Source organism: Stenella coeruleoalba (assembly GCF_951394435.1).
Source record: "Stenella coeruleoalba genome assembly, chromosome: 18".
Taxonomy (NCBI): domain Eukaryota; kingdom Metazoa; phylum Chordata; class Mammalia; order Artiodactyla; family Delphinidae; genus Stenella; species Stenella coeruleoalba.
In genome coordinates this window covers 335,137-348,614 of record NC_137164.1, presented here as the reverse complement: position 1 = coordinate 348,614, position 13,478 = coordinate 335,137, and the positions used below count along the sequence as shown (strand labels likewise).

The window sequence follows — 13,478 nt, the reverse complement described above, 5'->3', positions numbered from 1 at the left end:
CATATTAGGGCAGTTTTCAGCTATAATCTCTTCAGATATTTTCTCAGTCCCTTTTTTTTTTTTTCTTCTGGGAGGCCTCTCTTTCGAATGTTGATGCATTTAGTGTTGTCCCAGAGGTCTCTGAGACTGTCCTCAATTCTTTTCACTCTTTTCTTTGTTCCGCTCTGTGGTAGTTATTTCCACTATTTTATCTTCCCAGTCACTTATCCGTTCTTTTGCCTCAGTTATTCTGCTATTGATTCCTTCTACAGAATTTATAATTTCATTTATTGTGTTGTTCATCATTGTTTGTTTGCTCTTTAGTTCTTCTAGGTCCTTGTTAAATGTTTCTTGTATTGTCTCCATTCTATTTCCAAGATTTTGAATCATCTTTACTATCATTACTGTGAATTCTTTTTCAGGTAGGCTGCCTGTTTCCTCTTCCATTTTTTTGGTCTGGTGGGTTTTTACTTTGTTCCTTTATCTGCTGTGTATGTCTCTGTCTTCTCATTTTGCTTAACTTACTGTGTTTGCCGTCTCCTTTTTGCAGGCTGCAGGTTCGTAGTTCCTGTTACTTTTGGTGTCTCCCCCCAGTGGGTAAGGTTGGTTCAGTGGGTTGTGTAGGCTTCCTGGTGGAGGGGACTGGTGCCTGTGTTCTGGTGGATGAGGCTGGATCTTGTCCTTCTGGTGGGCAGGACTGCGTCTGGTGGTGTGTTTTGGGGTGTCTGTGAACTTTTTATGATTTTAGGCAGCCTCTCTGCTAACGGTTGGGGTTGTGTTCCTGTCTTGCTAGTTGTTTGGCATAGGGTGTCCAGCACTGTAGATTGCTGGTTGTTGAGTGGAGCTGGGTCTTAGCGTTGAGATGGAGATCTCTGGGAGAGCTTTTGCTGTTTGATATTATGTGGGGCCAGGAGGTCTCTGGTGGATCAATGTCCTGAACTTGTCTCTCCCACCTCAGAGGCTCAGGCCTGATACCCGGCCAGAGCACCAAGACCCTGTCAGCCACTTGGCTGAGAAGAAAAGGGAGGAAAAAAAAAAGAAAGAAAAAAATAAAGTTATGAAAATAAAAAATATTATTAAAAATTTTTTTTTTAAAGTAATAGAGAAAGAAAGACGAGAGCAACCAAACCAAAAAGCAAATCCAGCAATGATAACGAGCGCTAAAAACTATAGTAAAAAAACAACAACAACAAAAAACAGAACTGTAGGACAAATGGTAAAAGCAAAGCTATACAGACAAAATCACACAAAGAAGCATACACATGCACACTCACAAAAAGAGAAAAGGAAAAAAAACATGGAAGAGAGCAACCAAATCAATAAACAAATCTACCAATGATAATAAGCTCTAAATACTAACCTAAAATGAGCCTAAAACTAGAAACAAATTGATGCAGAAAGCAAATCCCAAGTTGCTCCCAAAGTCCACTGCCTCAATTTGGGATGATTCGTTGTCTATTCAGGTGTTCCACAGTTGCAGGTGCATCAAGTTGATTGTGGAGATTTAATCCGCTGCTCCTGAGGCTGCTGGGAGAGATTTCCCTTTCTCTTCTTTGTTCTTCACTCAGACAAGACAGGGTTAAATGAGCAGCTGATTCGGGGGCTCTGGCTCACTCAGGCTGGGGGAGGGCGGGGTACGGAATGCAGGGTGAGCCTGCGGAGGCAGAGGCTTGCGTTATGTTGCAACCGCCTGAGGCGTGCTCTGTGTTTTCCCAGGGAACTTTTCCCTGGATCACAGGACCTGGCTTGGCGGGCTGCACAGGTCCCCGGGGTGCATGCATGTGTGTGTGTGTGGATAGTGAGCTGTGCTCGCACACAGGCCTCTTGGTGGCGGCAGCAGCAGCCTTAGCGTCTCATGCCCGTCTCTGGGGTCTGCGCTGATAGCCGCGGCTCGCGCCCATCTCTGGAGCTCGTTTAGGTGGTGCTCTGAACTCCCCCTCCTCGCGCATCCCGAAACTGGTTTCTTGCATCTTAGGCAGGTCCTGACTTTCCCGGGCTCCCTCTCGGCTAGCTGTGGCATACTCGGCTAGCTGTGGCATACCCCTTCAGGCTGTGTTCATGCAGCCAACCCCAGTCCTCTCCCTGGGATCCGACCTCTGAAGCCCGAGCCTCAACTCCCAGCCCCCCGCCTGCCTCGGCGGGTGAGCAGACAAGCCTCTCAGGCTGGTGAGTGCTGGTCGGCACCGATCCTCTGTGCAGGAATCTCTCCGCTTTGCCCTTCGCACCCCTGTTGCTGCGCTGTCCTCTGTGGCTCCGAAGCAATCCCCCCTGCCACCCCCTGTCTCCGCCAGTGAAGGGGCTTCCTAGCGTGTGGAAACTTTTCCTCCTTCACAGCTCCCTCCCAGAGGTGCAGGTCCCGTCCCTATTCTTTTGTCTCTGTTTTTCCTTTTTTCTTTTGCCCTACGCAGGTATGTGGGGAGTTTCTTGCCTTTTGGGAAGTCTGAGGTCTTCTGCCAGCATTCAGTAGGTGTTCTGTAGGAGGTGTTCCACATGTAGATGTATTTCTGATGTATTTGTGGGGAGGAAGGTGATCTCCACGTCTTCTCCGCCGTCTTGAAGGTCCCCAAGTAAAGTTTTATTTTGTAGAATTACCTCTAAAACAGTGCCCTATGCTTCAGAGTACTTCGTCATTACAGCTCTGTTAGTTTCCTGCTGCTGCCCTGTCGAGAAACTGTGACCACGTGGTGTATAAATTCTTTACCAAGGCAGCTCGACACCTTCTTTCTCTGGGGCTGAATCCCCGCTGCTCACGTGCTCTTTACACACACAGATCTTTCATTGACTGCAGTGGGAATTCTCAGTGTGTAAAAGGAGAGGTTTTCCTGTCTGCAGACTTTCACTTGTCAACTTCACAGGATGGCTTCCGGATTATTTTGGGGGTCTCAGTCCTCAGTAGCTTGCCAGCGAAGTTGATCTGAATTGAGAACTCAACACCAGATACTTTGAATAAAGTCCAGTCCTAGCAAAGGACTTGCTTCAAAATTAATCAGGTAACAGTGTGACCGAACAGAGGGCTCACTGTCAGGTCACAGAAGCCAGTAGTACTATGGCACGGGTTTTTGAGAGGTCAGCTGGAAAGGAGAGCAGAATGTTGTGTTTTCATTAGCATTTTGTAGTTTTTCTTTATCATATTAAAGAATTCCTTGAGAGTTCTAAAATCTTTGGTATACATTAAGTTTAACTAAATATTTTTTTAGTACAGTAACTTGTAAAATTCTCAAGTTTTAAGACTTTAATATGCTTGTTTTTGAACTAAATTGTTGCTCATTTTTATCCTAGGAGAAGGTATTTTACCATGTTCGGAGAAAATGACGGAACAGATTCAGGAAGGGAACAATACGAACTTAAAAAAAATTGGTGATTCCTCAGAAGTGGTTAATATCGAAGAAAGGTATCGTCCATGTTGGAAGGAATTTAGTATAATAGTCATTATTATTGGTACTTTCTCTGAAAGATCCATAGTTTTCTTGTTTTTGCCTGGGTATGCTTTTAAGTAAAGGGTTGAAGATCCAACGTATTCCATGTTGTCAGCAACAGAAGCAGGTTGGGGAGATACATCAGGTTGACAATGTCCTGGAAAAATGGAGCAAAGTTTTTTCACCTAAGGGAAATACCTGGATAAAACTAAGCTTCTCTCAAATAAGTAAATCCTGTTTTGGAGAAGAGAAAAAAGTCATATATTGGAGTCTTACACATGGTATCACTTACAAATAATAATTGAGTGAGTGTGGTTACAGAATTTAAAAATTTTATGTCAGAGATAAAATATCAACTGTGAGGTTGTTTATTATTTTTTTAAGTATTTTAATATACATTATGGAATGGCAAATGACTTTTGATTGTTTTGTTTATATTATTAAGGATCTTAAAGAATGTATTTAATGAACTATTTTTGAAATATTTTTATTTATGTAATGAATATGTTACTTCAAAAGTTAATCTAAGGTCAGTAGGTGGACTTCAGAGGGGTTTTTCAAATCATGTGTAGAGTGACGTGTATTTCTGTGCTTTGGAGGATGGAGTGGGATTGTAGCTTTTAATAGATTCTCGGAGGGGATCTGAGACTTTGAAAAAGGTTAGTTCTCAGTCAGGCACACTAAGTGTAAAGTATTCACCACATGATTTGAATGTTAAATAACTTTACTTTCATGATTAGGCCTATTAAAGCTGCTATTAGAGAAAGGAAACAAACCTTTGAAGACTACTTAGAAGAACAAATTCGGTTGGAAGAACAAGAACTGAAACAAAAACAGCTAAGGGTTAGCATTTCCACTATTTTGATTAAATTATCTTAAGGCTTTAGAGATTTGTTTATAATTTGCTTTAAAAATAACTTTGAGATTACTTGGATATACCAGAATTAATTCAAATATTCTTTTATTTTAGGAAGCAGAAGGATCCTTGCTAATCAAAGCAAAACCAAAACAACCATTCTTAAAACGAGGAGAAGGTTTAGCTAGATTTACTAATGCTAAATCTAAGTTTCAGAAGGGGAGAGAAAATAAACTAGTCACTACTCAGAGCATTTCAGAGGACAAACCTGTGTTTAAATTAGATAAACAACAATTCCAGCGGAAAACTGCTCATATAAATAAAGAACTGTGTACAGAGAACCTTCCTGTCAAAAAGAACAGTAAAGCCAGAACAAAGAGTGGTTGTGTCACACTCAGTCAGAAGCCGAAAGTGCTTAAGGGTAACAATAGGAAAAGTCTCTCTCCAGCAGGGTTGAAGATACTGGCAGGGAAGAAATGTGATGGGCAATTTAGAGGTCAGATCAATTTAGAAAAAACGGTAGAATCTAATAATAAAGAAAATGTACCCGAGTGTACAAAGCCTTGTGACGTTGGTTGCAAAATCTGGAATAATACACAAGGTAAAGACAGACTTTCCCTTTTGACAGGGCTGGCCAGCTGCGTGGCTTCTAAGAGCCCAATAAGTGAGACTTCGAAAGAGTCAGAATCTTCTCTTGACATTTCTCTTCAGAAAAAGTTAGAGAATTGGGAACGAGAAAAGGAAAAGGAAAATTTGGAATTAGATGAATTTTTGTTTTTAGAACAAGCTGCTGATGAAATATCATTTTCTAGTAATTCCTCATTTGTACTGAAGATCTTAGAGAGGGACCAACAGATCTGCAGAGGTCACCGGCTGTCTTCTACTCCTGTCAAAGCTGTGCAGCAAGAGAAGACAGCAACACCGGATCCCATCAGTGAGCGTAACCAAAATGAGGATCCAGACCGTACCAAGTGTGAAAGTAAGGGTGAGTGTGAGGTTGCACCCAAACAACCTGATTCAGTATCCTCACCTGATGGATCGCAGGAACAGTCCTGTAAAGTCAATAGGAAAGTGTTCCAAATGAGCACTTGTGAAAGTCCAACTAGGTGGAATGCAAGCGATGACGAGGGTGGTACAGACAGTGACGATAGCACTGATTCTGAGGAACACCTTGATGTCACCATAAAACCATCAACTGAGGATAAAGAAAGGGGTTTCAGCAGCAGAGAAGATAGTCCCCAAGTCTGTGATGGGAGGGGACCTTTAAGGGACACCAGGACTCAAGAAGAAGATAAGAGGAGAGATGTTGAGTTAGATTTGTCTGATAAAGATTACAGTAGTGATGAGTCTATCATAATAGCAGGCTTGAAAAATAAAGCTTCTGATTCCTCAAGAAGATACCCATCTATGAGTAAAATTGACTTTGATGATGAAAGAACTTGGACTGACCTTGAAGATGATTCATTTAAACATGATGTTATTCTTGGGAATGAAGCCATTTATGGGACTCCCCAGACAACCTACCCTAATAAGAGTGAAAAATGTGTACTGGACAAAACAATAAAAAGGAAGGTTGCAGCAGTCAAGAAGGGAGAAGACTTGAATAAATCCAGTAGGAGCACAAGTCCTCCTCCTACCTCGGATCTGATGATGAAATTCTTCCCTTCTTTGAAACCAAAATCAAAATCAGATTCACGCTTGGGAAATGAACCCAAGTTAAACATAAATCAAGACCAGCCGCCTGGTAAGTCAGAGCATTGTAAACTATGTAATGGAATGTTACAAGTTTAACATTTATTTTATCAGTATGTTGTCAGAATGCTTATTAAAATCCCAACCTTTCTAGTTGCTCAGTGGAAATCTAGTAGGTGATTTGTTAAAGTTTAGTAGGTAATTTGTTAAAATTGGATTTGTTTTGTGAATCTAATGTAATAGTCACTAGTATAAGAGTTTTGGAAGAATTGTGATTTCAGATTTTTCAAATTTTAGCCTGTATCTTATTGCTAAGGCTTTAAAATTAATTATTATAAAGTGAGATAACATTTAAGTTTCTTTTATAACCAGGGAATACCCAATTTGTGGTTTGTGCTACTGTGCTACCTCTGCGTGTATTTTTTTTAATTCGTTTTTTTTTTTTTTTTTAACTACCTCATGCATTTACTTGCCAAATATGATGAGGAAGAAACACAGTAAAATTCAAGTTTCTTTTCTTCCCCAGACCTGGGCTCTTAGAGACATCAACTTTCCCATTTCATTTGTGTATTCTACAAAGATTCCATGCATATGAAAGCATATGTGTGAATGTGTGTATAATCCTCCTTTCTGCACAAATGAAAACATATTTTTTATATACTGTTCTGCACCTTGCTTATAATAAATTTTGAAGATTGTTCTAATACACGCACATCTGTCTCATTCCATTTAGTGGCTATATAGTATTTAGTTTATGTGATGGATTTTATTAACTTATATTGAAAACAGTTTTCCATTATGTCATGTTATAAACTCTGAATGTCTAGCAAAGCATAGGTGCTTTAAAATAGAAATTATAACAAGGTAATTTTTAAAAATACTCTGATTTTAAAAATATATTTAAAATATATATATATTTAAAAATAATATTTTTTGCAGGAATTTTGGAAGTTAAAAAGTGTAGAAGCAAAAATGTTTGTAACTACCCTATCCTAAAGTAATTGTGATATCATTTTGGGATATTTCTTTCCATTCATTTTTCCTGTGTATTTTTCATATGGTAGAGACATATATTATAACTCGCCTCATCCTTTTTGACCAGGTGTATAATATGCTTTGGCCATATCATTAAAACTCTTTGTATACTTTAAAAATGGTTGCAGGCATTATATGAATGTAGCATAATTTTATTTAGTAATTTCTTTAATGTTGGATACGAATTATTTTTCACTATTAGAAATAACACTTCAATGCATATTTTTGTGCAGGACGATTTGTATGATTTTATAAGTTCGTTCTTTAACTAGATTTTTAGAAGTGGGTCTAAGGGGTAGATAATGTGTATTTTAGCCTTGTGTTACAAATCAGGGTTATTTTCCAGAAGGGTAGTTGAAGGACGAAAGCATTGGCTATTTTCTTAAGTAGCAAATTTGATACTGAAAAAGATCTTAATTTGTATTTCTTTGATCAGTGGGGAGTAAACTTTGATTTTGGTGTTCATTAGAGCTTTAAGTCTCTTGCAAATACTTATTCATGTTCTTAAGCTATTTATGTATATTGGTTTAAAAATTTATTTGATTTTTTAAATACATAACGTTCATTTGTCATCAGATTGATACTCTTGAGGTAGAATGATTTGATTCTTAAATTTAGGCTGTTCCATCTGGAAAGTTCGACTATAATAATTTTTTTCTTTGCTTTTAGAAGCATTGTTTCTAATGCATTTTAATAGTACAGGTGTTTACCATATTTTTGGCTCCTAGTGTAATAGCTAGCTAGTGTTTTGCTGTTGAAAGCTTTTTGTGAAGTTCAGTATTTGTGGCTTATCTTATAGGTGACAATGTTCGATCTCAAGTTTTGAGAGAGAAAGTTATTGAATTGGAAACAGAAATAGAAAAATTTAAAGCTGAGAACACATCTTTAGCTAAACTTCGCATTGAACGAGAAAGGGCCTTGGAAAAACTCAGGTAAGTTTGCATCTGTAAGTGGGGGAAAATGTATAGTGATTCAGCTTTATTTTTAAGATTATATCTGAACTATTTGAAACAATTCTTATTAATCCAACAATAAAAGTGAGAGAAGGAAGTGAAATAAATACCACATAAGAATTTTTAAATAAAATGACCCACTGTGGTCAAAGATGTCTTAAAAGGAGAATTGTCATCGTGATGAGGTCATAAATTGAAATTTGAAAAGCAGTGTGGAGCTCTGAATTCAAGGGCCACCTTGGCCAGTGTATTAGTTTCCTAGGGCTGCTGTAACAAAATATACACAAACTGGATGGCTTGAAACAACAGAAATTTATTTTCTCATGGTTCTGGGGGCTAGAAGCCTGAAGTCAAGGTGTCAGCAGAGCCATGCTTTCTCTTGTATCTTCTGTTGGTTTCTGGTGATCCTTAGCCTTCCTTGGCTCACAGCTGGACATGTGGGTTGTGTCTATGTTTGGGTTATTGTGAATAATGCTGAGGAAGCACCATACTGTTCTGCACAGTGGCTACACCAGTTTACATCATGTTAGTTGATTTGTGTGTGTTGAACCAACTCTGCATCCTGCGGATGAATCCCACTTGGTCATGGTATTTAATGCTTTTACTGTGCTGTTGAATTTGGTTTGCTAGTATTTTTTTGAGGATTTATACACTGTATTCATCAGGGACATTAGCCTATAGTTTTCCTTTCTTGTATCTTTGTCTGCCATTGGTATCAGAGTGATAACTAACCTCACAGAATGAGTTTGGAAGTATTCCTTCTTTTCTTGGAAGAGTTTAAAAAAGAATGGTGTTAATTTTTTCTTTGACTGGTGGAATTTACCTGTGAAGCCATCTGGTCCTGGACTTGTGTTTTTTGGGAGGTTTTTGATTACTGATTCAGTCTCCTTATTTGTTATTGGTCAGTTCAGACTTTCTGTTTCTTCTGGATTCAATTTTGGTAGGTTGTATGTTTCTAGGAATTTAACCATTCTAAGTTATCTAGTAGTTTCGAATATAATTATTCATATATGGTCCTTTTTATTTCTGAGGCATCTGTTATAATGCCTTGCCTTTCATTTATGACTTTATTTATTTGAGTCTTCTCTCTTTTTTCTTAGTCTAGCTAAAGGTTTGTTGATTTTTTTCCTCCTGGACTCCCATAATGCGTATATAGTTCATTCATACAGTAGTGTCCCATAAATCCTGCAGGCTTTCTTCACTCCTTTTCATTCTTTTCCCTTTTTTCCCCCTCTGACTGAATAACTTTGAATCACCAGTCTTCACAGTCACAGATTCTCTCTTCTGCTTGAGTCTGCTGTTGACGTTTTCTGTTGCATTTATCACTTCATTCCTTGTATTCTTCAGCTCTAGAATTTCTTTTTGGTTCTTTTTTTATGATTTCTGGCTCTTCGTTGAACTTATTGTTTTGTTTCACGTATCGTTTCCCTGGTTTAATTGAGCTGTTTTTCTGTGTTTTCTTGTAGCTTGCTGGGCTTCCTTAAAGCAATTGTTTTGTGCTCTGTGTCAGGTCATCTGTAGACCTCGATTTCTTTGGGATTGGTTACTGGAGCTTCATTAGTCCTTTGGTGGTGTCACGTTTGCCTGATTCTTGGTGATCTATGTGGACTTGTGTTGATGTCTTTGCATTTGAAAGAAGAAACACCTGTTTCTGTCTTTACAGACTGTTTTTGGCAGGTAAAGACCTTCTTCCGCTGGATCCCTGGACCGGTGGGTCTACTTTCAGGATCACAGTCAAGTGGGGTTGTAGCTGGGTCCACAGTTGGTAGGCCTGTTACCAGGGTTGCAGTCAGCTGTGGTTCCTGCTGGATCCCCAGTAGGACAGGACTACTTCTTGGACCACAGTCAGGCAGGGCTGGAGCTAGGTCATGGGGCTGCCTCGTGGTCCACTGTTGAGTCTGTAGACAGGAGGTGTGTTTCCAGGCGTGAGGATGGGTGGGGCTCCTGCCAGGTTTCTGAGCAGCTTCCTACCAGGTCCCTGGGTGGGCAGGACTGACTCCGTACCACATAGAACAGGGCTGGAGCTAGGTCACAGGGCTGTGTCAGGATCTGTAGGCAGGAGCAAGGTCTGTGGGTCTCTTTCCAGGGGCATGAATGGGCATGGCTCCTCCTGGGTCCTTTGGCAGTGGGGCTGTTTTCAGTGCGTCAGGACCACATTTGGTAAGCCTGGCACTGGGGCATGGGCCTGCCTTCTCTAAGTGGCTGTCCTTGATCTTAGGCTTCACCAGCGTTTCTCATTTCCTGCCTGAATCCTAGAGCTTCCACAAACGCACTTCTGTCTGTGGATGGCGTTTGTGTGGAAGGATGTGAGCCAGGGGCCTCTTGTTCCACAGTCTTGTGTCGTCACTCTCCCTGTGCTCTTTACACAGCATCCAGAAGGAGCCCGGGTCCTGACAGTTCCTCTGACCCGCGTGCTCCTAAGCTAAATACCAGGGTCTTCACAGTGATCCACAGACCCTAGTTAATCGCCCCGCCTCCCGCGCCCCCCCACCCTTTTTTCCTGACGTTTTCTCCTACCGTTCTGTCTCTTTAGCCACACTGGCCTCCTGCCTGTTCTTTGAACACATCAGGCATGTTCCTATCTCAGGGCTTTTGCGTGTGGTGTTCCCTCTGCCTGAACTGTTTTGTCCAGATACCTCCATGGTGGTTCTCTCACGTCCCTCAGGTTTTACCTCAAATACTGCCTCAGCAAGATGACTCTGTCCATAATTTCAGGCTCCTAACCTCCATATTTCCTAACCTCATTCCTTGGTTTATTCTTCTTAACATTTCCAGTGTTCCATATATTTTACTTGTTAATCTTATTTATTGTCATCTGTCGCTCCCACTAGAATGTAAGAAGCTTTATAGGAGTAAGGATGTTTATTTTTCTCACTGTGGTTTCTCCAGTAGTGTAGTAGTGTAGTGTAGTGTACACGTAGTGTAGTACTTGAATCATGGTAGGGATGCAGTGAATGCTTGTTGAGTAGTGCTTTACTGAGTTAATTGACTGTTACTTCACTACTGTGGGCTGAAGATGGATTCACCAAACTAGCAGCTCCTCAATTCCAGGTTGTCACTGGTGTTCCATTTTGGTACCACATGTGGATTACTGTACTGAGGTGGTCTCCTTAGATTATAACGTGGTTTGGTTGTTTTAGGAAAGAAATTGCTGACTTTGAACAACAGAAAGCAAAAGAATTGGCTCGAATAGAGGAGTTTAAAAAGGAGGAAATGAGGAAATTACAAAAGGAACGCAAAGTTTTTGAAAAGTATTCTACAGTTGCAAGAACTTTTCCGGATAAAAAAGAACGTGAAGAAATACAAGTATGTCAGTTCCTTACGTTATACTCATATCAGTTAGTAAAGATGACAGTCTGGTAAGAATCTTAGAATTATTTGATGTGTCAAAGGGAAATTGGGTATCAGTTTATTAATCATCCATTGACTCAGCAAATAATCTGAGACATCAGGAACATCTTTTGTAGTCTTGACTTTCTTTTTTTTTCAATTTTTTTTGGCCATGCCATGTGGCATGTAGGATCTTAGTTCCCCGACCAGGGATTGGACCCGTGCCCCCTGCATTGGAAGCACGGAGTCTTAACCACTGGACCGCCAGGGAAGTCCTGTAGTCTCGACTTCTAAAGAGTAAAATACATCAGTTCTTTTCTTACTGAAGGCTTCCCCAGAAAATGCTCCGGCAATGACACGGCTGTATTAACAAGCAGGAGCTGGGGTTCACCAGTGGAATGTGTTAATTTGTTTGACCCACCACACATTGTTCTGTTCATTTATAATAATTTAAGGCTTGTATACTAACTAGGTGTTTAACTCTAAAACTTGTAAACTGATAAGCCACTTCATCAGTCCTATTCATTTCAAAGTTAGAAATGGACATGATCAGAGGAAAGTAGTAGTTAAAAAGAACTAATGCATTTCTAGCTAAAACTATAAACCTTCTAGGAAAAAATGTAGGTGAATATATTTGCGACAGTGGCATCTGCAGAGGTTTCCAAGAGAAGACACAAAGAACTAAGTATAAAAGAAAAAGTGGATATATTGAATTTCATCAAAAGTAAAACTTCAATTTACCAAAATAAAAATTTTAAATGGCTTTCTATTATTTATAGCATAAAATACAAACTCATCTTCCACTTTCATATTTTACATACTAGTTTTTTTGAGTCCCGGCCTTTGCTTCCTTCCTTTCATATATAGTGCACCATCCTTGATTAGTCTTAGTACACACCTGTAGCTTCAGTTACCACATGCAGTGTCTATTAGGGTCTTTAATTCTATTTATTTCTGTAGGCGGAAACGTGCCATTATGTTTTTGTTCATGCTTGGTTTATTATATCTAATATGTTAGACTTTAACAATCTATTAAAGTTTTTATTTCAAAAGGTAATATATTCCTATTCAAAAGGTACAAAAAGATGTGCTGTGAAACCTCTCCGTCTCACCCTTGCCCTGGCACCTGATTTACGTCTCTTTTGAGGTATCCGGTGTTACCAATCTTTTGTATCTTTTCAGAGAAATTCTAAGCAAATACATATGTATATTCCCAATTAAAAAAAACCAAAAAGCAAATTAATGGTAGTATACTAAAATCATTTTACGTCTTAACGTAAAGAGCGTTCTCCTTTACCATTGAAAATAGATGCATTATAACAGCTGCATTGTATGGAAGTGCCGTAATCTACCTAACCAAGCATTTACGTTATTCCTGCTTTTTCTGTATATAAGAAGTGCTCTCCTGAACAACCCTGTACATACCTCCCCTCTCGCAGTCATTCTGCATAGTCATTTAACATGTGGTTATTGAGTACAGCCTGTATAGCAGGCGTGCACTAGGAATGAGGTAGTGAACAAAAAAATTCATCCTTACCTGTTTGTAGCTAATGTACACAAGCATATCTGTGGGATAAAGTCCTGCAAATGAAATTTCTAGGCTAAAGGGTATGTACTTAGTAGATATTGCCAGATTATCCCTCCATAAATATCACGACAATTTTTTTTTTCTTTTTGGCTGCATTGGGTCTTCGTTGCTGCACGCGGGCTTTCTCTAGTTGTGGCGAGTGGGGGCTACTCTTCGTTGTGGTGCGCAGGCTTCTCATTGTGGTGGCTTCTCTTGCTGCAGAGCACGGGCTCTAGGCGCGTGGGCTTCAGTAGTTGCAGCACGTGGGCTCAGTAGTTGTGGCTCACGGGCTTAGTTGCTCCATGGCATGTGGGATCTTCCCGGACCAGGGCTCGACCTGTGTCCCCGGCATTGGCAGACGGATTCTTTTTTTTTTTTTTTTTGCGGTACGCGGGCCTCTCACCGCTGTGGCCTCTCCCGTCGCGGAGCACAGGCTCCGGACGCGCAGGCTCAGCGGCCATGGCTCACAGGCGCAGCCGCTCCGCGGCATGTGGGATCTTCCCGGACCGGGGCACGAACCCGCGTCCCCTGCATTGGCAGGCGGACTCTCAACCACTGCGCCACCAGGGAAGCCCTGGCAGACGGATTCTTAACCACTGCGCCACCTGGGAAGTCCCTGTCATGCCAATTTAAAATTCTACTAGCAATTT

At 40.4% G+C, this 13,478-nt stretch overlaps 1 protein-coding gene across 4 annotated transcripts in view; it reads left to right on the top strand.

Moving 5' to 3' along the window:
• The window catches only part of CPAP (centrosome assembly and centriole elongation protein), a 54,176-nt gene that overhangs the window by 22,700 nt on the left and 17,998 nt on the right, over window positions 1-13,478 (top strand). For all 4 annotated transcript variants that reach the window (XM_079902705.1, XM_079902706.1, XM_079902707.1 and 1 more), the window contains exons 6-10: window positions 3,259-3,370; window positions 4,136-4,238; window positions 4,366-5,995; window positions 7,778-7,910; window positions 11,072-11,237. In XM_079902705.1, the coding sequence (XP_079758831.1) occupies window positions 3,259-3,370; window positions 4,136-4,238; window positions 4,366-5,995; window positions 7,778-7,910; window positions 11,072-11,237 (2,144 nt within the window). The remainder of the gene's footprint in view (window positions 1-3,258; window positions 3,371-4,135; window positions 4,239-4,365; window positions 5,996-7,777; window positions 7,911-11,071; window positions 11,238-13,478) is intronic.